Consider the following 25,166-nt stretch of genomic DNA (forward strand, 5'->3'; position numbering starts at 1 on the left):
CATACATGTTGCAGGAGGAACATTGCACTGCCTTCACTGCCATCCTTCTAAAGCTAACTTTTATTTTAAAAAAAAACTGGGTCTAAAGAATACAACAAGCAAAATTCAGCACTTACCTACTTACCAAAACAGGTGTTATTATTAGGTTAGAGGAGGAGGGCGGGTGGGAGGCACTACCCGTGTAGTGCCTCGGGTTCCTCTCCTTCGCGCTTTTAAAGGGGGAAACAAACCTACCCAGGTAAGCTTACACTAACTGCTTCCGGGTCTCGGCTGCCCCTCTGGTCGTCGTCACTTCCCCCTGGTGCTCCCGCTCTTTCTGTGAAGAGAGAGTGAAAGAGAAAAAAAAACACCGCTGCCCGCTACCGGTAAGCACTTTTAAAACCAAACGGTCTTACCTTCGCTGCTGCTCGCACTGGAAATGTTCTTTCTTTTTGCTGTGAAGATGTTTCATATGAAAAGGTCCCTTTGATAGAGCGTGTTTCATTGTCTTGGGTTTCTCTTGATGGCAGTTACTCTGTCTGATTTTCAAAATGCCTGTGTTTTTATATGCCCAACATCGGATTGTTTCATTAGTTCAATGTTGGCAAAACAATAAATTCAAACTTGATTGGGTTTTAATATCCTGGGGCATAGTTTAAACTGATTGGTTAAATTTGAATTGTCAAAACAGCAACCAACTCAGGTATCCATTTCATAGCCAAATGTTACATATTTTCAAATTTCCCCTACATTCTAAGACTGTTATCTACTCACATACACAGGTGCTTGTAAGCTCTCAGTGCAGAACAGCATTCACTTTCTCTTAAAGGTACAGTCCACGCTTTGAACTTCAAAACAATTGGTCAGAGCATTGAGCATAGGAGTTGGGAGGTCATGTTGTGGCTGTACAGGACATTGATTAGGCCACTTTTGGAATATTGTGTGCAATTCTGGTCACCCTCCAGGATGTTGTGAAACTTGGATGGGTTCAGAAAAAATTTACAAGGATGGTGCCAGGGTTGGAGGGATTGAGCTGCAGGGAGAGGCTGAATAGGCTGGGGTGTTTTTCCTGGATTGTCAGAGGCTGAGGGGTGACATTATAGAGGTTTATAAGATTATGAGGGGCACGGATAGGGTAAATAGACAAGGTCGGAAATGAGTTGCTGGAGAAGCGCAGCAGGTCAGGCAGCATCTAGGGAACAGGAGAATCGACGTTTCGGGCATTAGCCCTTCTTCAGGAATGAGGAAAGTTTGTCCAGCAGGCTAAGATAAAAGATAGGGAGGAGGGACTTGGGGGAGGGGCGTCGGAAATGTGATAGGTGGAAAAAGGTCAAGGTGAGGGTGATAGGACAGATTGGGGTGGGGGCGGAGAGGTCGGGAAGAAGATTGCAGGTTAGGGAGGCGGTGCTGAATTTGACTGAGACAGGCTGTGGGGAGGGGAAATGAGGAGGAAGGAGATGTGGCTGTGGTAGCGAGTCTGTTTGAGAATGTGGCTGAAGAGCTTCTGAGCAGAGGAGATGACCTGGGGGGTGCAGTGAGAGAGGGACTCACTGAAACCTTTGTAGAGGGAGAAAGAGAGTTTCTTCAAGGAAGGCATCCTTGTAAGAGGATTCGCAGTAGGTTGAAATCTTTGAAGAGAAAATGAGGTCTGCAGATGCTGGAGATCAGAGACGGAAATGTGTTGATGGAGAAGCGCAGCAGGTCAGGCAGCATCTAGGGAACAGGAGAATCGACGTTTCGGGCATTAGCCCTTCTTCAGGAATGAGGAAAGTTTGTCCAGCAGGCATCTGCAGACCTCATTTTCTCTTCAAAGATTTCAACCTACTGCGAATCCTCTTACAAGGATGCCTTCCTTGAAGAAGCTCTCTTTCTCCCTCTACAAAGGTTTCAGTGAGTCCCTCTCTCACTGCACCCCCCAGGTCATCTCCTCTGCTCAGAAGCTCTTCAGCCACATTCTCAAACAGACTCGCTACCACAGCCACATCTCCTTCCTCCTCATTTCCCCTCCCCCCAGCCTGTCTCAGTCAAATTCAGCACCGCCTCCCTAACCTGCAATCTTCTTCCCGACCTCTCCGCCCCCACCCCAATCTGTCCTATCACCCTCACCTTGACCTTTTTCCACCTATCACATTTCCGACGCCCCTCCCCCAAGTCCCTCCTCCCTATCTTTTATCTTAGCCTGCTGGACAAACTTTCCTCATTCCTGAAGAAGGGCTAATGCCCGAAACGTCGATTCTCCTGTTCCCTAGATGCTGCCTGACCTGCTGCGCTTCTCCAGCAACACATTTCCGTCTCTGATCTCCAGCATCTGCAGACCTCATTTTCTCTCTAAATAGACAAGATCTTTTCCCTGCGTTGGGGGAGTGCAGAACTAGAGGGCATAAGTTTAGGGTGAGAGAGGAAAGGTTTAAAAGGGACCTAAGGGGGCAATGTTTTCACGCAAAGGGTGGTGCGTGTATGGAATGATCTGCTAGAGGAGGTGGTGGAGGTTGGTACAATTACAACATTTAAAAGTCATCTGGATGGGTATATGAATAGGAAGGGTTTAGAAGGATAATGGGCCAAGCACTGGCAAATGTGACTAGATTAATTTAGATTATCTGTTCGGCATGGACGAGTTGAACCAAAGGGTCTGTTTCTGTGATGTATGTCTCTCTGACCATCCTTTGAGTGAACAAATCTTTCCTCATCAAAGTTCTAAATGTTCTACCTTGATTCCTGAGATGGTGACTCGTTGTTCTAGACTCCTCAACCAGGAAAAATATTCCGCCCTACCGCGCCTAGTCTGTGATCCCTTAAGTGTGAAAAGTGAAAATCCCGGTTATTTATGTGCAGGGTATCCTATTTAGAATATGCTTCACACAACATTTGATTAACTGCCAGACTCTGCTGTAAGCTTTACATTCCATCGGGAGAGCTTCCCTGCTCTTTGAATTCTGCCACAGAATAATTTCTGCCCACTCGAGAGAGTGGACAATACACAGTTTAATGTTTGATTCAACATTAACTAAGTTCCATGGATCAAATCGTTTGACATTCAAGGGGTGAAAACTTCTTGAGTTGTATAATTTGTTTCTGTTCCTCCATTTTCAGTGTCCCTCACTGTAACACTTACCACTTTGACCTGAGAATTGTAGATATGAGCCACACTCCATAACATAATCATCAGAGCAGTGTCTGGGGAATTTTGCACTGTCAAAAATGCTACCTTTCAAATGAGGCATTAAAATGAGGCTCCATCTGTCTTCTCAGACAAATATAAATCAGCCTTTGGCACTTTTCAAGGAAGAGCAGTGTTCCAGCCAACATTTATCCCTCAACTACCAACACAAAAAGAAAGATTAATTTGCTTATTCAACTCAGTGCGGTTTGTGAGATCTTGAATTATACAAATTAGCTTCCTCTCTTGTTCAGTGACTGTATTGAGTGTAAAGTAAAACATATTCTGAAAACAGTTATCTAGTTTTGTTGCACTTGCAAACCTGTTTTTTGCTGAGTGCAGGTGTGGCTCCATTCACATTACAAGGAGTATGGCTTGATTTAAGATTCTCCAATTCCAATCTCGTTGACAGTAGTTGTATGGTATGGTACTAAGTATGGTACCATATGGTACTAAATCTCACACTCAACAAAAGGTTGAGTGATTCCTTGTCGGACTCAGGTGAATCTCTCCATGAGTTTCTCTAACATACACAATCCCCATTTAATAGATCATAATTTCATTGATTGTGTACATTTTAATTTAATTAATGTTGCGCCATTTTAATTGACTTCTCAATCTTACAGGGGATGTTATGTCAAAATTCCTGACAATCTATCTAAATGCCTTGTTTCTATTTATAGATCCCTCAGGCTGGTGGATAGGAAGACTGCGAGGGAAACAGGGATTGTTCCCCAACAACTATGTTGCCAAGATATAATCCTCAGTTACTATCAAAATCTATCGTAAAACCAAATTGAAATATCGTGATTCTGCAGGTGATGTTTTGATGACTGGAGGCATACTGTATAGAAATCTTTCCAAATGTATAATTCTACAAATATTGGTAGTCTGGAGCTACACAACAGCTGGGATAGTACTGAAGGAATTGTAATTTATTGTATTTATATTTTTTTTTCCTCACAAATAAAGGTGTATAACTGGTAGTTTAGAGAGAATGTTGCATTTATCTTTGATGATAGATTCTGTGTATAGGTTTTATCATTCTTGCCTGAAGTGCCCTTTGTCATTCAATGCTTAGCAGACCCTCATATTTCTTAGTGATCTGCTCTTTCTTCAGGAATAATAGTGGTGAAAGGTGAAACCTCTTTATGAAGTGCATTCCAATTTGGGAAAAACACTGAACTTTGCTGCTGAGTCATGAAGGATGTTTGCATGTGACACCCAAAGAAAATAGTTTCAGCTTTCTACCAATCGCTATCGAGGTCCGTAGACTTCATTGGTGGTCAGTGTAAAGGTTAAAGGAGAAAGCGATCTTCTCAGTACTGTACAAATGTAACATTTGCATTTTAAAGTGCCTTTTAATTAAACACATAATGTGGCTGGTCCATATAAGTGCTGTATCTGATGTAAAGTTGAGGTAATAAGAGAATGTTCTAGTCCTTTTCCTTTACTGTACATTATGAAACTCTGAATAATCCTACAAACTGATGTCTAACAATTACATATTGTCATATTCTACTGCACTTACTCTGTAAGCTATAGGCCAGTGCTTACCAAATGTTTTTCCATTTTGAGGCTTGAAAATTGCCATGACCTCGCAGCGAGACCTGTGAGGAGGTTGGTCAGGGAGTCTATAAGATTGGCCAGAGAGAGCATCAGACTGGGGACACCACTGTTCTAGCTCAGTCAGAGCACCATGACAGTCAATACTGTTTGGAGCGTGTGATCCCTAAGTTTTAGCTCACAATCCCATTTGGGGTCCTGATCCCCCACTTTGGGAAATCCTTCTTTAGGCTATTCAGTTAGAATATAGAAGCACTGTCAAATGCTTACTGCTGCATTTTCTGTTTGGCCAGTGTATTAAATTTTATAAATATATATATGGACAAAATTTTAAATGTACTAGGATTACTGGATTGACATTAATAAATGTATTCAATAATACAGTATCTGGAACAATTGTGCTTTTTTTTTCCCCTCAATCTATAATAGAGTTGCTCAAACATGCTAATGATTTAAACAGATCTAAAAAAAGACTCGAGCTGTGAAACCTGTTCCTGCACCATTTCTCCCATCTGCTGTATGAATAATGCAAATTAGAAAACCACTCTAGGGCAGATAAACACTCAATGTTTGCAGGCTTTGCTTTTAGCTCATAACAGAAGCAAATAGCCATAGCATCACAGATGGTCCAGCTGTATAAGAGAACAAGACAGCGAGTGGAAGAGCAGTGGTGATAGGATTGTCCTTAGTTAAGTGAAGTCACCTGATGAAGGGGCTATGCTCAGAGAGCTTGTGATTTCAAATAAACCAGTTGGTCAGTAACCTGGTGTCATGTGACTTCTGACTTTGTCCAACACCAGCACCTTCACATGACTTAGCACTGTGCTAGTAATCTCAATCTCCAGCTTAATGTTCTAAGGATATGGTATTGAATCCCAAAATGGCAACTGGAAGGATGGAAGCCAGAACAATCTGGAATTGAAAGCTGGCACTATTGGCAATTATGTTTCATCATTAATCCCTTTTAGGGAGGAAGATTGGTCATCCTCATCTGGTCTGCATCTACCTCCAGACCTACAGCAAGGTGGTTAGCTCTGAGCTGCCCCAGCAAGTACAATTAGGAATGGACAATAACCTGGCCAGTGATTATCTACATCCCATGTAGAACTGTTTAAAAAAATCTCATGCTAATGATTCCAGAAGGAGTGGGCTATGATAACTGACTTGCACAGCAGGAAAGATGGCCCTAAAGGAATGGCTTCAGAGTCAGCCCCAGTACCCCAGGAATTTGGAGGGATAATACTTGTCCAAGCTGGATCAGTTATACTGAAACAGAACCACTTCATTATGGAATGTTTTGCTAGTGGTGTTGGGGAAAGGTTTGAACTCATTATGAAGGGACCAGAAGCCTCTAAGGCCACAACACCAGGATGTACAAAATACCAGGGGAAAGATAAATAACACTTGAATAGAGCAATAAGAGAATGAACAGCAAGCTAATGAGTGGAGTCTAATGAAGGAAGAAACCAAAACATTCTAAATTGAGGTTACCCTATGTGTATGTGAACATAGAATGAAGTAAATAAAAATTGAGTTGTGTACAGATTGCCTTGTGCATTTATTGTGGTGTAATATTAACAGACCCAATTCAAGGGAGTACTGAATTGACTTAAATATTCCTCAACGGGCAGTAAAGATAGGAAAGGAACAAATGTGTTCCGTTTAAAAACTGTTTTACAATACCATATGCCAGTGAAGGAAGTGAATCTTGAAGCTGGTGAGGGTGTGGTGCCAATCAAGTGGGTTACATTGTCCTGGATGGTGTTAAGCTCTAGTGTTGTTGGAACTGCACCCATACAGGTAAGTTGGAGCATTGCATCACACTGCTGACTTGAAGCTTGTACAAAAGTTAAAAATCACAACACGAGGTTTAGTCAAATAGGTTTATTTAAAAGCACTAGCTTGAGTGCTGCTCCTTCATCAGCTGGTTGTGGAGTAAAGATCAAGACAATGTCTGCATCCCAATCTTGGGTCAGACTGGTTCTATTTCCAAAGTGGAATTTACAAAATATTACAAATCAACTGCTTGTGGATCCATTCTATTCTGCTCAAAAAAGTGCATCTGCAGACAGTTGATTTGTAATATTTTGTAAATTCCACTTTGGAAATAGAACCAGTCTGACTCAAGGTTGGGACACCTTTAATGCATTGTCTGAGCTGAGATGTCACCTTTTGTTATAAAGCCTTAAAGTCAATTCTCAAACAAGTAATTCTGGAATTTACACATGAACCAAAACCTGCAACCCAATCTAAAAAAGATGGAAAGACTTAACAAGCGAGGTTTGTTCAACATCATTCCAGTTACATGACACTAAATCTTTTGCAACAGTGTTTTATGATTTGTACACTGCAACCAAAAACAGCAGCACTGAAAGCTGGTGCTTCCAAATGAAGCAGTTTGGTGATAACCTGCTGTTGAGAGATTTTTAAACTGTCTCCTTCAGTCCAACAACAGCTCCTCCACATTGTAGCTTATAGAGATTGTAACAGGAGTTGAGCTACCCCTTGTTAATTGTGGTTCACTTTCTGGTCCCAGGTCACCTAGCCTACCAGAGTCTACCACTGCACTACAAAAGCCCCTAGTTGGATGGTGTGCAACAACAAAAAACAAAAACTTGTCCAAACAATTGGTGTATGCTTGAACACAAGGTAAAAGAATATTTACCACTCTGCCGATCAAAAGATTGGAGTGAAAGCTCTACAACACAATCCCACTCAGTTTATAGCTGGAAGCAAGTGTAACTTCGTAATTCACCATTACTTAAAAATAAACTCCATCTTTACCTGCAGTGGTAAAATGCAACAGGTCAGATGCCTCATCCCTCTTAAAGTATCCATTGGAGAATCTACCACTGAAAAACAGCTAACTTCTGGTCAATCACCCTGCAAACCTATTTAGCTGGATGCAGGAGGTCTACAGCACACAAGCACTACACCCTCCAGGCTGTGGTCTATACCAGTCAAAAGACCTCTCCTAATCCTATTTTCCAGGACTCAGCCTTTTATGCCAGAGCATCACAAATACTAAATACTCCTGCCTCTACACAGACAGCATGTAGTAGATCCCTATTAGTCTCTGGGTGAGAAAACCCAGTTGGTCATTGAACTTCCCAAAAAAAAAAACACCAAAAAGCATTCCTGTCAGTCTACCCTGACTCAAATTTAAGTGGACCTTATATCAGGTCACTGCTCTACTCCAAGGAGGACCCTTGTTTGATTTAAATAGCAAGTTGCGATATTTGGTTTCAGAAGATTTGTCCAAACAAGTGGGTTTAGCACAGCAACAGTAGACCACAGGCACATCTTTGTTTAACACTGGCCTCTTACTGTTGTAATTGCTTTATGTTCATACATTTGAATTCTACTTATAGAAGGACATTTCTTTTAAAGGATTATGGAACTTGCTCCTTACACCAATTGGGAAGTAAAATGCAAGACTATTTAAGTAATAAAATAGTAATTACAGTAATTTTATTTAAATTTTGCATCAATTTTGTCAGGAAAACTCAGTTGAAATGTTGAGACACAAGATTATGCCCATTGCATTGCAGTACAAGATCTCAAACCATATCAAGCAATATTACAGTCGAGTATCCAGTTTGGATGAAATATCATCTAGTACAAAAGAAAGACACTAGGCAGTGATTGTTAATGTTGTAACCCTAACAAAACTACATGTTGGTTACAGGAGTTTAAAGAGCTTTTGTTTTTAAAAAAAAGTTGCTTGAAGCAGTAGAACAATCTAGTAAAAACCTGAATAGTTTAAAAATTTGTACAAATTTACTTTACCTTGACTGCACTAGCCCCTCCCACCCTCACCTCCATTCCAGTACATCCCAGATTGTGTTGTGTTTAGTGGATATTTTACATCGAATTAGTTAAGCAAATTACATTAAAGCTTTTTCCAGAGATTGCACACTTAGTGTAGAATTTAAAATTGGATCTTTAAATGCACTGAAGGGTCTGTTATACTTCCATTGTTACACCATGAAATGTTTGCCTATGCCATCAAATCACATGCATTCAAAAGTAACCAATGTTTTACTTGCATTGTACATTTGTGAACCTTAACTTGGCAGGAGTCTTGACCAAATGTTTCTCTTCCCTTTGTCCTATTGCTCCCACCCCAATGTTGTCACCTCTCTCAAATAACTATCAAATGCTAACAGAATTCAATACATTAGGCCCACATGACTCCATTTCAGGCACCCAGTAACAAATCTGGACATAAGGTGAACTAAAAACCTTCATCTATCCACTCCAGTAGCAAAATTGGGATTAGATCCCTAGCTTCACTAAACCCTGGCCTTAACTGACATGCTCACTTTTACAATGTTCCAATGTTCAGAACAACTGGAGTGTGCACCAAAAGCAAGTCTTGAAGATAGAAAGCCAGTCTCAAGATGATCAGTGGATTTTTAATGAGAAAAAACCTACAGAAGCCATTTGCAGTGACAAAATGGCATAATTAAGATTAGACAGCAAAAAAAAGTTAATATACATGAAAATCTAAAAAGACAAGGTTTGCAACCAGTCTGTGGAAGTACCACAAAACCGTCAGCTTCAGGAGGAGAGATCAGCTAGGACTTTACTCCCTCGAAACACAAGTTGGGATCAGAAGCATGCTGGAGTGAAACTCAGTTACTGCATCCTCACCTGGTGATTTTAAAAAAGTCCAAGGTTTTAAGTATGGATGTTTGCCCATTGGTGCAATGCCATATAGTTAATTGACAAACTGTCCAAAGGCTGGGCTAAGTGTAATAGCAGCAATTCTTCCATTTTTAAAAAAAACTGCAAAGTGCAATTATGTTCACATTACTTTTTGGAAGGTTACAGCAATGAAGAGGCCAATCCTTTGATTAATGCAGACTTCAGTTGAGGAATGGTGCTTATTTTCAATAGTTTAGGACTTGCATACTTATTCTTTATAGCCTAGAAAAAAACATGAAGTTTCATTAAACAGATGCCAACAAGATGCTCAAAACAGATTACACTAGATATTTACTTACAACATGCTTTGTCAGGCCTTCATTCATTTTCACTACATTCTTTGCCATGTGCTTCATAGTCAGGTGCAAGGCATCTTCGGTGTAGCCAGTGTAGTATTTTTGAACTGCTGTCTAAAGAAGAAAACAGATTTCAGGATAAGCCAGATGGTCACAGGTTAAGGTAATTTAAGAGTTTTGTTCAAATACAATATATTGTTAATGCAAAGACCTGGAGTGCAGGTGCATAGCCCCTTGAAAGGTAGAGACAGCTAGATTAGTGAAAGCTTGCCTTTAATTAGTCAGGGCATTGAATACAGGCATTGAGGGGATATGTTCCAGCTGTACAGGACATCGGTTAGGCCACTTTTGGAATACTACATGCAAATCTGGTCTCCCTCCTATAGGAAGGATGCTGTGAAACTTGAAAGGGTTCAGGAAAGATTGATTAAAAAAGGGGGATACTGCCAGGGTTGGAAGGTTTGAGCTAAGGGAGAGGCTGAATAGGCTACATTCCCTGGAGCATTAGAAGCTGAGGGGTGACCTTGTACAGGTTTGTAAAATCATGGGGGAAAATTGGATAGGAGTAAGTCTTTTTCTTGGAGTGGAGTCCCAAACTAGAGGGACTAGGTTTATTTTGGAGGGGCTGCATTTAAATAGGGATCTAAGGGGCAACTTTTTTGATGTAGGGGGTGATGTGTGTATGGAATGAGCTGCCACAGGAAATGGCGGAGGCTAGTACAATTACAACAACTTTTAAAAAGGCATCTGGATGGGTATATGAATGGGAAGGGTTTGGAGGGATATGGGCCAAGTGAGAAGAGATTTATCCAGGATATGTTTATATATTAAAACATATCCTGGTCAGCATGGACAAGTTGGTTTGAAGGGTATGTTTCCATACTATGGATCTAGGATTTGATAATCCAGGGACTGAGTCTCCAGGCAAGAGGGAATGGAAGGAAAATTGCAGCACTATTTAGTTCTAGAAAAGCCATGCTTAGCAGGTGGATTTAAACAGAGGTCAGTCATACTATCATGAGCATGTAAGGTGGTTGCTAAAATGTGGTGATGTTTTTGGTGTAATCAGTTCAATTCAACTGTTTGAAAATAAAACAGCATGTCCTACAAAAATGGTCAAGAAATTTAGGACTTAAAACAAATAGTTTTACCTACCCATTTACTTTGGTCCAAGACTTGAAAAGACAGGCAAAGTGCAGCTGCTGCAATTTCAGAAGGAGGTATGTGCACCATATTATAGTCTACGACTGTTAATTCCATTAGGTATTTTGCAAGAGTGTACTTCTCAGCATCAACCTGTCGTCAAGATGAAGATCACTAACTCAGTGGTGTTTAGAAGTAGTGAGGCAAAGTCAAGATTACAGATTTAGGCCACTCTTCAACATGAACCTCAAGCTCCAAAAATACCCTGCTATGTGACAGAAACCATACTTACATCGGTCTTTGAAGCTCGCCTCAGAAAATGCAGTGGTAGTGGACGGCCCAATTTGAAGTCAAGTTCTTTAAGAATAAGTATTTCCATTTGACGGATCTGACTCTTGGTATAAGCATTGTCTGTGATGTAAACAAAGTCTCCGATAGCTGGTGGATACATTTCTTCATATTTCGAAGCTAGCAGCATGGCAGTCACAGCAACCAACTGGAGCTTTTTGCGGGAAACTGGCTGGCTCTGAAGTGAGGAACAGTTGCAATCTTATCATTTGGTAAAGACGATTTACAATGGAATAAAGCAATTTGCTTGGAGTGTTACCATTAAATACAAAATTTACCATCACAACTTAAGACACAGAATCACAAGGAGGCAGTTATCTGGCCAGCTGTTTGCACACTGACTCCCCAAAACAAGTGCATTACTCACTGCCATTCTCTCTCCTCCTCCATACCCTGACATCTGGATAGAGATTATCCAATGCCTCAATTGAACTTGCCTCCACCACACTTCCAGGCACAGCATTCTAGATGCTAACTCTGCACTTTGGATATGCTTCTTTATCAAGGCTTTGCTTAAAACTGAAATACCTTTTCTTGGTAAACTTTCTACTCTTATATAGTCCCCATCATCCTCAGTTTGCAATTCTCCATGTCTTGTCTGCTTCAATTCTGTACCAGAGGCCTGCTGAAAGGCCTTGTACACTACAACCACAGCTTAAAACCAGCCCTTGTGACCTTGAACTCCAACAAGTTACTCAACACTTTCCTTTTAGAAATCCATGCTAGTTTCCTAATCTACCCACCATTTGATAGTGGGTAATGTATCAGAAGGTTTCCCTACTGATTTGCAATTGCTGGGCTTATCTTTTACAACTTTTATAGTCTTTTAAAAGTTGTAAAATTCTCCAGCCTTAGGAAAGGATTACGTCTAGTGCTCATGCAATCCCCTTTCAATTCTAATATCTCATCAGATCCTAGTACCTTGACAATTTTATGTGGACAGGTCATTTAAAACCCATGAGCCCTAGAGTCAGTCTAGGAAGCATTTTGGAGGGGGTGGCAAGGAGAATGGAGAAGAGAAAAAAAGTAGACAAAGCATTCATTTAGTACCTCAGTCAAGCACACGACCTCCTCCATTTGGGGGAACCAACCACCTGCCTGGTTCCCCCTCATGAGATCATATTAGGCCTCAGGAATTTTACTTCTGTCTGAATTCTCTAGTATACCTCTTAACTCAAACTGTCTTCCTGAAACTGGCCATAAAGCAACAGAGTCTTCATTTCTATCATCCAGCAAACTCTGGATTGACTGGTCATACGTTTCCCATACAACAATACACCTGAACCATTGTCTTTGAAGGTAACCCGTTTAGTTAGCATCTCCTCCAGATGGAGTCCCAGGCATTTAAAGCCCTCCTTGCACCATCTTTTCAGCCATGCTTACAGTTCAGAGTTGTGGAGTGCAGTCCAGAGATTACTGCAATGGATGTGCTGTTAGTTATTTTGCTGAAAGCACTTCCTGTGCATGGTCATCTCCAGCTTTGCTAGCTTCCCAAATGTTTGGGATTCTACTTGACCAACCTACACCATGTGTTGAAAACTTTTTGTCCTAAACTATAGTGACATTAAGGTCACTGCTTAGTAATATTCCTTACATTAGGAGTGTTTCACTTATTCCTATTTAATTCCCTTCTTTCAAAAATTGAAAGCCTAAAAATCAAGCTCACTTCCCTTAACACCCAAAAAAAGTGAAGTCACAAGTCAGTCTGCCTGAAGCTGTATATAAGGCTGAGGTTGAAGCTGACAAACTCAAGGGAAGAACTTTATTACAAGAAAGTCTTCCATTTGCAAACCTATTATGGGAGTGATATTGGAAACATTTCCATACAAAAGTAAGAACATGACTTTATGGGCAGTATGGTGGCTCAGGGGTTGGCACTACTGGCTCAGCACCAGGCACCCAGGTTTGATTCCAGCCTCAGGTGACTGGAGTTTGCACATTCGCGCAGTGTCTGTGGGGGTTTCCTCTGGTTACCTCCCACAACAAGGTGTGCAGGTTAGGTGGAAGGGCCACACTAAAGGTTGTCCATAGTGTAGGTTAGATGCATTAAATCAGGGGTTTAAAAACTGATTAAGAGGGTTGGGAAAATGGGCCAAATTGCCTGTTTCCACACTTAGTGATTTTGATTTGATCACCAATTACTCAAAATATCAATTGCGCCTTCAGAGTTAAGGGGCATGAAGAGACCCACTTTTAGGGAGTTGCTCTCAACTTACCCAGGACATTATAGATTTGTGGCTGACATCATTTTCTTGATTGATGAGTTAAGTTTGCAGTGGAAAATACAACAAGCCTCCACATAATTACAGTTTAGGTTACAGATACTAAAGACTTTTGGCATGGTCACAAAAGTACTTGCCTGCAGGAAACGATCCATGATAGCTAATGTCATGTAGAGAGTTTCTTGCAGCAGGCGGAATTTGGAGTGAACTTGAATTAGCCAGTCAACCAGAATTGCACGCATACGTTCATTTATCTCTTGCCCCTCAAGGTAATGTGGTCTGATTGCTTGCTCCATCTGTTGGAAAACAAAAAGCAGTGTTATCCCAAGCATTTTCATGGCTAAAGGTCACCAATTTTAGCTCAATGCTGAATGCTTGTTGCAGTACATGCAACAAGTTATACTTTCCTGACCAGAGGGAAGGCAATGCTGAAAATATTAAGATTGTGGCCAGTGAATCAAGCAGCATTGAATAGATTTGTCCCTTGGTCAGTGTTCCATATGAATGCAGTTCTAAATAAACTGCAGTGGCTGCACACTGAATCAAATTGTTCAAGGTTGACCTTTCTACAGGCAAATTTAAAGCCACTATCTGAAGAACAAACTCCATTAAAGATTCCAGGAATTCATTCAATACAAGTTGACAGGGGACATCACGCTAAAGGTGGCAGAAGATGATTCTTTGGATTCAGGGATTTTGAGTGGAAGAGGGCAGGAAGATTGAGCATGTTTAAAAAAAAAACCAAGAAATGGATCAGTCAGAAGTTCTGTCCAGTGGGTGGAGGAATCAGAGGAACCTCTGCATTTGTAATGAGGGTAGTCCTGTGGATGTTGTCTATTGGACGGAGAAAGCATTTAAAATGGTCATTTGGTAGCTTGGTTAGCAAATTACATGGGTGATGGGTCTTGACAGCATTGTTTAGAGGCTGGCGAGAGATGGATTAGAGGACAAGTATAAAATGGGCATTTCTCAGATTGGAGAAGTGTCAAAAATTGCCATTCTCCAGGGCTTGGTATGTTGTATAAATCTGAAAAAGCAGTTTGGAAATGGGAGTGGAGGGCAAAAAATCTAAGTTTTCAGATGAAGCCAAGCTAGGGAGAATCAGGAATTGCAAGGATGATAGAAGGACATTGACAAGTCAGCCAAACAGGCAGGCACCAGGCAGATGAATTAATGCAGAGAAAAGAAAAGGGATGCATTTCTGAGAAGAAACAGAATGCTGGCTCTAAATGAGCCAACTTGAGGGGTTTACAGGAGCAGAAGGACATTAGGGTCCATGTGCATAATTCTCATGGAGGTGTCCAGAGAGAATTTTAGTTAATATGGGCTTTCAGGACCCTTGGGTTTAAGAAAGTATAAAACAGCCAAAAAGTAGAGATACCTTTACAAAAACATTGGTCAGACCACATTTGGAATGTGTTCAGTTCTGGAAACTTCATTTAAGGATGCACGGTAAAACCCTGGACAAAATGAATAAAGGAGATTGCTAGAGTGCTACCAGTCATGAGGAATTTTAGATAAGAAAGAATGAAGAATGAACCCTTGGAGAGAAGGTAAAGAGGTCATGTGAAAAAGATGAACAATTTTGACTGGGTAAAGGAGAATATCCTATTTCCAACTAGTTGGTTGGGTGAACAGCAGGGGTCAAATTTCAAGATAGTCATTAAGGAGAACGGAGTTAAAATGAGAGAGATGCAAGACCAGGATATAAATTTTGAAATTTGAATTTAGAGGGTAGAGATATGCAGCTAGTCCTACTCTCCAGCCGGAGCATATAACTTAACAGTTTCACAAGAGGACTTGTTGTACTGAACATTTAAAAAAAAAAAACAACATTTTCCTCCACAGCTGCCAAGTTTCTCCAGCACTCTTCAGATAATCAACATCTGTAGCATTTTACCTCAATTCAGAGCAACTCCTAGATGACAAGTACCTGCAAGTCCTTTCAGAACACTCAGATTTAGGGTCAATATTCTTTTAGATCAAAGAACTGAGAAAGTTAAACCAAGAGCAACTACATTGATCAAGCTGTGGTACTGAAGCTAGTTTCAGAGTTTACTTGCCTCTAGCTGCCGCAGATATTTGTAGATGTCTTTTATATACTGGCTACACATTTGAGGATTATCACTATCTTGTGCATCAATATCTTCCACCTTCAATATGGCTTCAGAGAAAGCTTGACAAAGGTCTTCCTCTTTCATAGAAGAATCTTCTGTCATTGAGACATCCATTGGAGTTGGAGACACAGGGGCCTTTTAACAAAAAAAAAAAAAAGGCCATTGAAAGTAAATTTGAAGTTGAGAATTTTTTTTTTTTTTTAAAAAACATACGAGTGTTGAATGCATACCCGTGGAACAGGCTCCTCAACCACTGGCTTTATATTCTGAACTGCTTGCTTTAACCCACGAGTCACTGGCTTCACTTCTTGAGCCACTGGTTTTGGCAAAGCTTTTCCCTTTGGCTTGGATACCACTGGTTTAGAAACCATATTCGTCATTTGTTTTTTCTGCAGTAGAGCATAAACATAATTAGTGTCTCAACAAAATTGAGAAAGATAATCTTCAGTCTTTAAGAGGAGTGCCTTTACCTGCTCTGCACGAGTCATAACACGATTTGCCAAGTCTCCCAAAGCTGGCCTTCGGACAGCTGCAGTCACCTTTGCTGTTGGCTTGACTGGTTCAATATTTTCCAAGTTTCGATGAGCCTAGATAGGGGGAAGGTAATTTAAATATCAGCTAAAGAAAGAAAAAGCCATGAAGTTAGAATCTGCATCCCTCAGACTAAAAACAAACTCAGCTCAGTCTTAAGTACGACCTTTGCACATTTCCCCCATCACACTAATCTGAATAGGTGTACTGCAATGGGTGGAAAGGAATACTTAGCTGTTTTTAGTTGCACTCTTACTCAGCTGTTGGTTGTATTCACAATATTTCTGTAATTCCCTCCCTCCCCAAACCAGTGCCTCACCTTCTCCCCCAGCAAGAATTCCACTCATCTTGATTTGATCAATTGTCACATGTACTGTGACAGTGAAAAAGCCTTGTTTTGCATACTATCCAGTCAAATCATAACCTTACACCGGGTACTAGACCAGGGCAGAATATAGGGTTACAGCTAGAAGAGAAAGATCAACTAATAAATGAGCTATAAAAAGTTTTCATGTAACATCTGGGGATTTTAAGGGTTAAGGCTTCAATCTCATTTTGAATTGAATTGATTTAGTCAGTTTATCTGGTGGGACCATCAGATACCTCAAGAGGTCAGTGCACCAGAAGCAGCCTGGCAATTCAATTACCCATGTCACCTTAAACTATGCTCTTCAGAGATAGAGAACCATCTACTTCAGCTGCTCTTAATACTTCATCCAGACCCAGAATCAAGGATGAAAAAGCCTACTGGAAGGGAGTACATAGCTGACAGATTGAAAAAGAATACAGACACTTTCACTGTGCATATCCAAGTGCTGGTTAGGGCAATCAAGGGCAAAACCTCAAGAATTCAAGCAGGGGATCTGGCAAAGACATTAATAGGTAGAGATAAAAGGGCAATGACTCAAGGACAAGAATGTATCTTCTACAGCCATTTGGTAGCAGAGCAACCAGGTTTTTTTGCTTTTCCAAAACAAAAACAAACAGAGGGGCTTGGGTCTCAACATGGACAGTACAGTGACTCAGTGCTGAGCACTGCTCAGTCACAGCACCAACCACCATGTTTGATGCCAGCTTCAGGAGACTGGTGTGTGTACATTCTCCCCATCTGTATAGATTTCTTCTCAATGCTCCAGTAACCTCCCACAATCCAAAGGTGTACAGGTTAGGTGAATTGCCCATGCTAAATTAGTGTTCAGAGGGGTATAGGTTTGATGCTTTAGTCAGGGATAAATGTAGAGCAATAGAGTAGGGGAATGAGTCTGGGTGGATTACTCAGGATTGGTGTGGACTTGTTGGGCTGAATGGCCTATTCCACACCATAGGGATTCTATGATTGCAGCCCAAGAACATTTAGTATCAACCAGCCAGAGAAAAAAAACTGCAGGTGATGGAATCCAAAGTAGACAAGCAAGAGGAACACAGCAAGCCAGGCATCAGCAAGAAGGGTTAAAGCAGAAACATTGGCTTCTCCACCTCCTGATGTTGCCTGACTTGCTGTGTTCCTTCAGCCTCCTGCAGATCTACAGGCACAGCATCATACTGCAGTTATGAAAGGGTATGAATACTCAAATGAAGGAAAGGTTCAGCAAACTAATAGGTGAACGTTTGAAAGCAGACATAGCGGTTCTGGTAGACTGCTACCCTCCTATATTAGGGATAGATTGAAGATTTCGTCTCTTACGAGGTGGTATTGTAGTAAGTGAGACTAAGAAGAGGGACATAATTTTAGAACATGTTTTGTGGGGAGTGTGTGTAGGAGGCAAGAACAGCCCAGAAAGATTAAAGACAAGGAGTCAAGGCAGAAGTTAAACGGGAAAAAAACCTTCACTAAAATAAAGGAGAGAACGTTTAGTGTCAATAGGGAAAAGAGGAGTTGTGTTAGACAGTATAACAAGACCCGTTTGATCAAGGATCGGTGGAGATATTTTAATCCAGTATTTAGAAACGGCAACACCAGCAGATCACAGCATAACTGAAGTGGTTGGGAGCGGAGCAGAGAAGTGGGTCAACTCAATTAAGGTTTAGGTAAAGGGTTTGAAAGTGAAATAAAAAAAAAAGGGGAAGAACAGCACGGCAAGTTTGGCTCATGGGTAAACAATTTTTTAAAAAACCTTTCAGGTGTGCAAATGCAAGTCTCGAGAAAACAAGCCAATTAGAACTTTTAAAACAGGTCAACTCACCCAAGATTTTTCTTTGAGCAAATTGGCTACAATGAGAAATTTTCCCCACAAAGAAGGAAATAAAGAGAGACACAAATGGTCGGGAGAAAAATTCAATGTTAAATATTCAGGGTTGGGAAATTGGACCATGTGCTGCTTTCTCCCACAGCGAGAGTGAAATTGCACTGACTGTAACTTACAACATTGCGGCGGGTGAGAGCCATCGTCGTCAAAACTGGAGACCTCTCCGGGCTTCGGCGGGGCTAGGGAAGGATGCTCCGGGGAAGGAAAAGCACTACTCGGTCCCTGAAGCTGCACGGGAACCCCCCTCTGCAGCGAGAGCCTTACTGGCGGCTGGTACCGGGACTAAGCGCTGCACTAGTTCCGGGATTTCTCAAAAGGATACACTTCACTCCCCGCGAATCTTTCAAATATTGTTTCTCCCCCTCTGATTGGCCAAAACTGGGCAGGGCGCTCTCCGCTCATTGGCTACCCGCCTCACTTCTGGAATGCGTTCCTATGGAGATGCCTCGTTTAGAATCAGATCCTTTAAATAATTTGCATAAACGTCACTCAATTTCGCAAAAGGCATTTGTCTGGACGTAGATTCATAGCACGGAAACAGACCCCTTCCGTCCAACCCGTCCATGCCGACCAGATATCCCAAACTAACCTAGTCCCATCTGCCAGCACCCGGCCCATATGTCACCAAACCCTTCCTATTCATATACCCATCCAGATGCCTTTTAAATGTTGCAATTGTGTCAGCCTCTGCAACTTCCTCTGGCAGCTCATTCCATACCACCTTCTGTGTGAAAAAGTTGCCACCGAGGGATCCTTTTATATCTTTCCCTGTCACCAATGCCAGGGAAAAGACCTTGTCTATATATCCTATCCATACCCCTCATGATTTTATAAACCTCTATAAGGTCACCCCTCAGCTTCAGACACTCCAGGGAAAACAGCCCCAGCCTTTTCAGCCTCTCCCTGTAGCTCAAATCCTCCAACCCTGGCAACATCCTTCTAAAACTTTTCTGAACTCTTTCAAGTTTCACAATATTCTTCCGATAGGCACACAATATTCCAACAGTGGCCTAACCAATGTCCGTACAGCCACAACATGACCTCCCAACCTCTATATTCAATACTCTGACCAATAAAAGAAAGCATACCAAACACCTTCTTCACTATCCTATCTACCTGCGACTCTACTTTCAAGGAGCTATGAACCTGCACTCCAAACTCTCTTTGTTCAGCACCACTCCCTAGGACCTTACCATTAAGTGTGTAAGTCCTGTTAAGATTTGCTTTTCCAAAATGCAGCACCTCACATTCTATCTAAATTAAACTCCATCTGCCACTGGCCATTTGCCCATGGGCCATCTCCCATTGGCCCATCTGATCAAGATCCTGTGTACCCTGAGGTAACTTTCTTCGCTATCCACTACACCTCCAATTTTGGTGTCAAACTCCAGTCTTCCAGCACCACACCAGTGACTATTGATGATACAAATATCTCAGCAAGGGGCCCAGCAATCACTTCCCTAGCTTCCCACAGTGTCCTAGAGTACATTTGATCAGGTCCTGTGGATTTATCTTGAAATTTATGCATTTCAAGACACCAGCACCTCCTCCTCTGTAATATGGACATTTTTCAAGATGTTACAATCTATTTCCCCACATTCTATATCTTCCATGTCCTTCTCCACTGTAAACACTGATGCAAAATATGTGTTTAGTATCTCCTTCATCACCTGCGGTTCCACACAAAGGATGCCTTGCTGATATTTGTGGGGCCCTATTTTCTCCCTAGTTACTAATGTATTTCTTTTACTATTACTAATGTAGTTCTTAATGTATTTGTAAAATCTCTTTGGATTCTCCTTAACCCTATTTGCCAAAGATAGCTTATGTCCCCTTTTTGCCCTCCTGATTTCTCTCTTAAGTATACTCCTACTTTAGGGTGTAGGTTTGCTCGCTAAGCTGTAGGTTTGATATCCAGACGTTTCATTACCTGGCTAGGTAACATCATCAACCTCCAAGTGAGGCGAAGCTGTTGTCTCCTGCTTTCTATTTATATCTTTCTCCTGGATGGTGTTCCTGGGGTTTGTGGTGATGTCATTTCCTGTTCGTTTTCTGAAGGGTTGATAGATGGTATCTAGATCTATGTGTTTGTTTATGGCGTTGTGGTTGGAGTGCCAGGCCTCTAGGAATTCTTTGGCATGTCTTTGCTTAGCCTGTCCCAGGATAGATGTGTTGTCCCAGTCGAAATGGTGGGTTTTTTTCATCCGTGTATAGGGCTATGAGGGAGAGAGGGTCGTGTCTTTTTGTGGCTAGCTGGTGTTTGTGTATCCTGGTGGCTAACTTTCTTCCTGTTTGTCCTACGTAGTGTTTGTGGCAGTCCTTGCATGGAATTTTATAGATGACGTTGGTTTTGTCCATGGGCTGTACTGGGTCTTTTAAGTTTGTTAGTTTTTGTTTGAGAGTGTTGGTGGGTTTGTGTGCTACTAGGATTCCGAGGGGTCTTAGTAGTCTGGCTGTCATTTCTGAAACTTCTTTGATATATGGTAAGGTGGTTCGGGTTTCTGACTGTGTTTGGTCTGCTTGTCGTGGTTTGTTCTTGAGGAATCTGTGCACTGTGTTTTTTGAGTATCCATTCTTCTTGAATACATCGTATAGGTGGTTCTCCTCTGTTTTTCGAAGTTCGCCTGGGCTGCAGTGTGTGGTGGCTCGTTGGAATAGTGTTCTGATACAGCTTCGTTTGTGTGTGTTGGGATGGTTGCTGGTGTAGTTGAGTATTTGGTCAGTGTTTGTCAATTTTCTGTATACGCAGGTTTATAATTCTCCCTTGTCCTTTCTTTCTACTGTGACGTCCAGAAATGCGAGTTTGTTGTCAGTTTCTTCCTCGGTGAACTTTATGCCTGTGAGGGTGTTGTTGATGATGTTAAATGTCTCTTCTATCTTGTTTTGTTTTGTGATGACAAAGGTGTCATCTACGTAGCGAACCCAGAATTTTGGTTTGATGAACCCAAAACTCTGGGTTCGCTACGTAGGACAAACAGGTAGAAAGTTAGCCACGAGGATACACGAACACCAGCTAGCCACAAAAAGACACGACCCTCTCTCCCTCGTAGCCCTACACACGGATGAAAAAAACCACCATTTTGACTGGGACAACACATCTATCCTGGGACAGGCTAAGCAAAGCCATGCCAGAGAATTCCTAGAGGCCTGGCACTCCAACCACAACGCCATAAACAAACACATAGATCTAGATGCCATCTAGCAACCCTTCAGAAAACGAACAGGAAATGACATCACCACAAACCCCAGGAACTCCATCCAGGAGAAAGATATAAATAGAAAGCAGGAGACAACAGCTTCGCTTCACTTGGAGGTTGCCACTGATGATGTTACCTAGCCAGGTAATGAAACGTCTGGATATCAAACCTACAGCTCAGTGAGCAAACCTACACCCTAAACCTCAACCTGAGCTACAAACCTTCACATACCTTGCGTATACTCCTACTGCCTTTATACTCTAAGGATTCATTCCATTTAACTCATCTACACCTGACATATGCTTCCTTCTTTTTCTTAACCAAACCCTCAATTTTTCTAGTCATTCAGCATTCCCTACACCTACCAGCCTTTCCTTTCACCCTATCAGGAATACACTGTCTCTGGACTCTCAATAGCGCATTTCTGAAGGCTTCCCATTTTCCAGTCGTCACTTTACCTGTGAACATCTGTCCTCAATCAGCTTTTGAAAGTTCTTGCCTAATACTGTCAATATTAGTCTTCCTCTAATTTAGATTCAGTCTATTTATTTCCATCACTATTTTAAAATTAATAGAATTACGGTCACTGCGCCAAAGTGCTCCCCCGCTGACACCTCAGTCACCTGCCCTGACTTATTTCCCCAGAGTAGGTCAAGTCTTGCACTTTCTCTAGTAGGTACATCCACATACTGAATCAGAAAATTGTCTTGTACACACTTAAATTCCTCTCCATTTAAATCCTTAACACTATGGCAGTCCCAGTCTGTGTTTGGAAAGTTAAAATCCCCGACCATAACCTCCCTATTATTCTTACAGATTACTGAAATCTCCTTCCAAATTTGTTTCTCAATTTCCCTCTGACTATTATGGGGGTCTATAATACAATCCCAATAAGAAGATCATCCCTTTCTTATTTCTCAGTTTCACCCAAATGACTTCCCTGGATGTATTTCCAGGAATATCCTCCCTAAGTACAGCAGTAATGGCATCCCTTATCAAAAACGTTATTTCCACTCCTTTCTTGCCTCCCTTTCTCTCATTCCTGTAGCATTTGTATCCTGGAACATTAAGCTGCCAGTCCTGTCCATCCCTGAGCCATGTTTCTGTAATTGCTATGATATCCCAGTCCCATGCTCCGAACCATGCCCTGAGTTCATCTGATTTCCCTGTTAGGCCTCTTGCATTGAAGTAAATGCAGTTTAGTTTATCAGTCCTACCTTCTTCTCTGCTTTGTCTCTACCTTCCCTGACTGTTTGACTCCCATCTTTTCTCAACTGCACCAGTCTCAGATTGATCTCTTTCGTCACTATCTTCCTGGGTTCCACCTCCCTAACCCACGCCCCCCAGCTTACTAGTTTAAATCCTCCCGAGCAGCTGTAGCAAATCTTCCTGCCAATATATTAGTCCCCTTCCAATTCATGTGCAATGCGTTCTTCTTGTTCAGGTCACTTCTACCCCAGAAGAGATTCCAATTATCCAAAAATGTGAACCCTTCTGAGAAGCACCAGCTTCTCAGCCACGCATTGATCTGCTCTATCCTCCTATTCCTACCCTCACTAGCTCATAGCACCAGGAGTAATGCAGATATTACTACCTTTGAGAACCTCCTTTTTAAATACCTGTCTAACTTTCTATATTCTCCCTTCAGAATCTCATCCTTTTCCCTTCCTATGTCGTTAGTTTCATATGTACAATGACCTCCTGCTAGTCCCTCTCCCCTTTGAGAACATTCTGCACCCTTTCTGAGACACCCTTGATCCTGGCACCAAGGAGGCCACACACCATTCTGATTTTTCGCTGATGGCTGCAGAAACGTCTGTCTGTGCCTCTGACTAGAGTCCCCTAGCACAATTGATTGCTTGGAACCTGACGACATCTCTGGCGACATGTGCAAGAATAAACCTATGAACAGAGTTCATCTCTGGAGTTATTGTTCAAGGTGACCCAGCCTTCTTTCCTACTGCATGTTACAATGTTTGCAGGAGGTCATTTTCAGTAGTATGTAGTAACCATCCCCATCCAATGTTCTGAAGGAAAGAGTCGCATTTATATAATGCCTTTCACAACTTTGGGCTGCTTCAAAGCACTTTACTCCCAAATAGGTAATTCTGAAGCACAGTCACTGTTGCTCTGGATAATGTTGAGCTTCCCGTATCCTACACTCCTCCACTGGAAGTGGGGACAATTCGGTTACACCCCTGATTCAAGTCTTGGAGCCGACGAACAGGTTTTGGGCTGACAGGAGGTGAGTTACTTGTGGCAGAGTTCCCATGCTCTGACCTGTACTGGTACACGCAGGTCTGGGTCTGGCCCAGTTCAGCTTCTGGTTGATGGTAACTCCCAGGTTGTTGAAAGTAGGGATGATTCACTGACAGTAATGCCATTGAATGTCAAGGGGCATTTGATGATCTCTTCTTGGAAATATGTCACTTGTGTGGCATGAACTTTACTTGCCATTTATCAGCCCATGCCTAATCCTTGTTGCATTTGGACATGGGCTGCTTCAGTATCTGTTGAGTTCTGAATAAAATGCTAAACATTGACTGATTATCAGTGAACATTCTCACTGCTGACTTCACAAAGGAGGGAAGGTCATTTATGAAGCAGCTTTACATGGTTGGGCCTTAGATCTTAATCTAAGGAACCAAGGCTTTTGTGCTACAGTGGTTATGTCCCTATTGCTAGACCCAGAGTACAATAACATCTCTGAACAAGTTGATTAGAAAACATTAAACCTGAGGAACTGATGTGTGCTGACTCAGCTGATTGACCTCCAACAATTGCAACCAACTTCTTTGGTACTAGGTATTTCTTTAACCAGTAGAGTATTGCCCTGTTACCTATTGCTCCAGTTTTGTTGGGGCTTGTTAATGCCATAGTCGATCAAATGCTGCCGTGATGTCAAGGGCTGTCACCCTCCTTTCCGCATTTTGAGTTGATGTTTATGTTTGGATCAAGGCTATCATGAGGTTTGGAGCTGAGTGATCAGAGCAGAACCCAAACTGGGTGTCAGTGAGAACTAATTGCTGAGTGTTATGAAGTTGAAGGTGTGTACTGTACCTTTAAGAGTGTGTGAATGCTGTTTTGCACTGACAGCTTACAAACACTTGTCATGTGACTAACAGTCTCAGAGTATACTGGAAAATTGAAAACATGTAAAATCTGTCTGTGAAATGGATACCTGAGCTGGTTGCTGTTTTGGCAACAATTCAAATTCAACCAGTTTAAATTATGCCCCAGGATACTAAACCCAATCAAATTTGACTTCATTGGTCTTGACAACATCGAACCAATGAGACAATCTGATGTTGGGGTATTAAAAAAACTGAGTAAGTCAGAGTAACTGCCATTGGGGAAGATTGACATTCAAAAATACTCTATCAAAAGGTATCTTTTTCACATGAAACGTCTTCACAGAAAAAGAAAGATGATGACCCAGGGAAACCTTCAGCTAAAAGAAGACACGACAGTGAAGACGTTAGCTGCTGTATAGTTTTGAAGTTGAGTTGATGTAATTTTAATAATTTTTTTATTGGAACAGTATATTGTTAGAGAGTTGGAGGCAGATAATAAGCAGCTAACAGAAAGGGGGGATTTCAGTTGTGAATATTTGTTTAATTTTCACTTTTAGAGTTAAGGAATAAATTGATA

The 25,166-nt window shown here is 41.6% G+C and overlaps 2 protein-coding genes across 4 annotated transcripts in view; one reads left to right on the forward strand and one right to left on the reverse strand.

Moving 5' to 3' along the window:
- myo1ea (myosin IEa) overlaps positions 1-5,089 on the forward strand; it is a 158,320-nt gene extending 153,231 nt beyond the window's left edge. For all 3 annotated transcript variants that reach the window (XM_043677435.2, XM_043677437.2, XM_043677436.2), the window contains one exon: positions 3,823-5,089. In XM_043677435.2, the coding sequence (XP_043533370.1) occupies positions 3,823-3,899 (77 nt within the window). In that variant the 3' untranslated portion in view covers positions 3,900-5,089. The remainder of the gene's footprint in view (positions 1-3,822) is intronic.
- Positions 5,090-9,103: 4,014 nt separating this feature from the next.
- Positions 9,104-18,600, reverse strand: ccnb2 (cyclin B2). The gene is made up of 9 exons (XM_043677438.2): positions 18,435-18,600; positions 16,012-16,128; positions 15,772-15,930; positions 15,488-15,676; positions 13,562-13,720; positions 11,147-11,380; positions 10,867-11,007; positions 9,715-9,825; positions 9,104-9,637 (listed from the first exon to the last, which is right to left on the reverse strand). The coding sequence occupies exons 1-9, from the start codon at positions 18,456-18,458 to the stop codon at positions 9,536-9,538; spliced, it is 1,236 nt and encodes a 411-aa protein (XP_043533373.1). The 5' UTR covers positions 18,459-18,600; the 3' UTR covers positions 9,104-9,535.
- Between the last annotated feature and the right edge of the window lie 6,566 nt (positions 18,601-25,166).

Source organism: Chiloscyllium plagiosum, unplaced genomic scaffold, assembly GCF_037043375.1.
Source record: "Chiloscyllium plagiosum isolate Xiang-an unplaced genomic scaffold, Cpla_swu_hap1 HiC_scaffold_39, whole genome shotgun sequence".
Classification (NCBI taxonomy): domain Eukaryota; kingdom Metazoa; phylum Chordata; class Chondrichthyes; order Orectolobiformes; family Hemiscylliidae; genus Chiloscyllium; species Chiloscyllium plagiosum.

Bases quoted from the DNA above. Each gene is read 5' to 3' on its own strand.
- ccnb2 (XM_043677438.2), bottom strand. From the start codon at position 18,458: ATGGCTCTCACCCGCCGCAATGTT. The intron at 16,129-18,434 runs GTAAGTTACAGT...CCCCCTATCTAG, and splicing joins CTCTCACCCGCCGCAATGTT to GCTCATCGAAACTTGGAAAA. The intron at 11,381-13,561 runs GCAAGTACTTTT...TCCTCACTTCAG, and splicing joins TCATGGATCGTTTCCTGCAG to AGCCAGCCAGTTTCCCGCAA.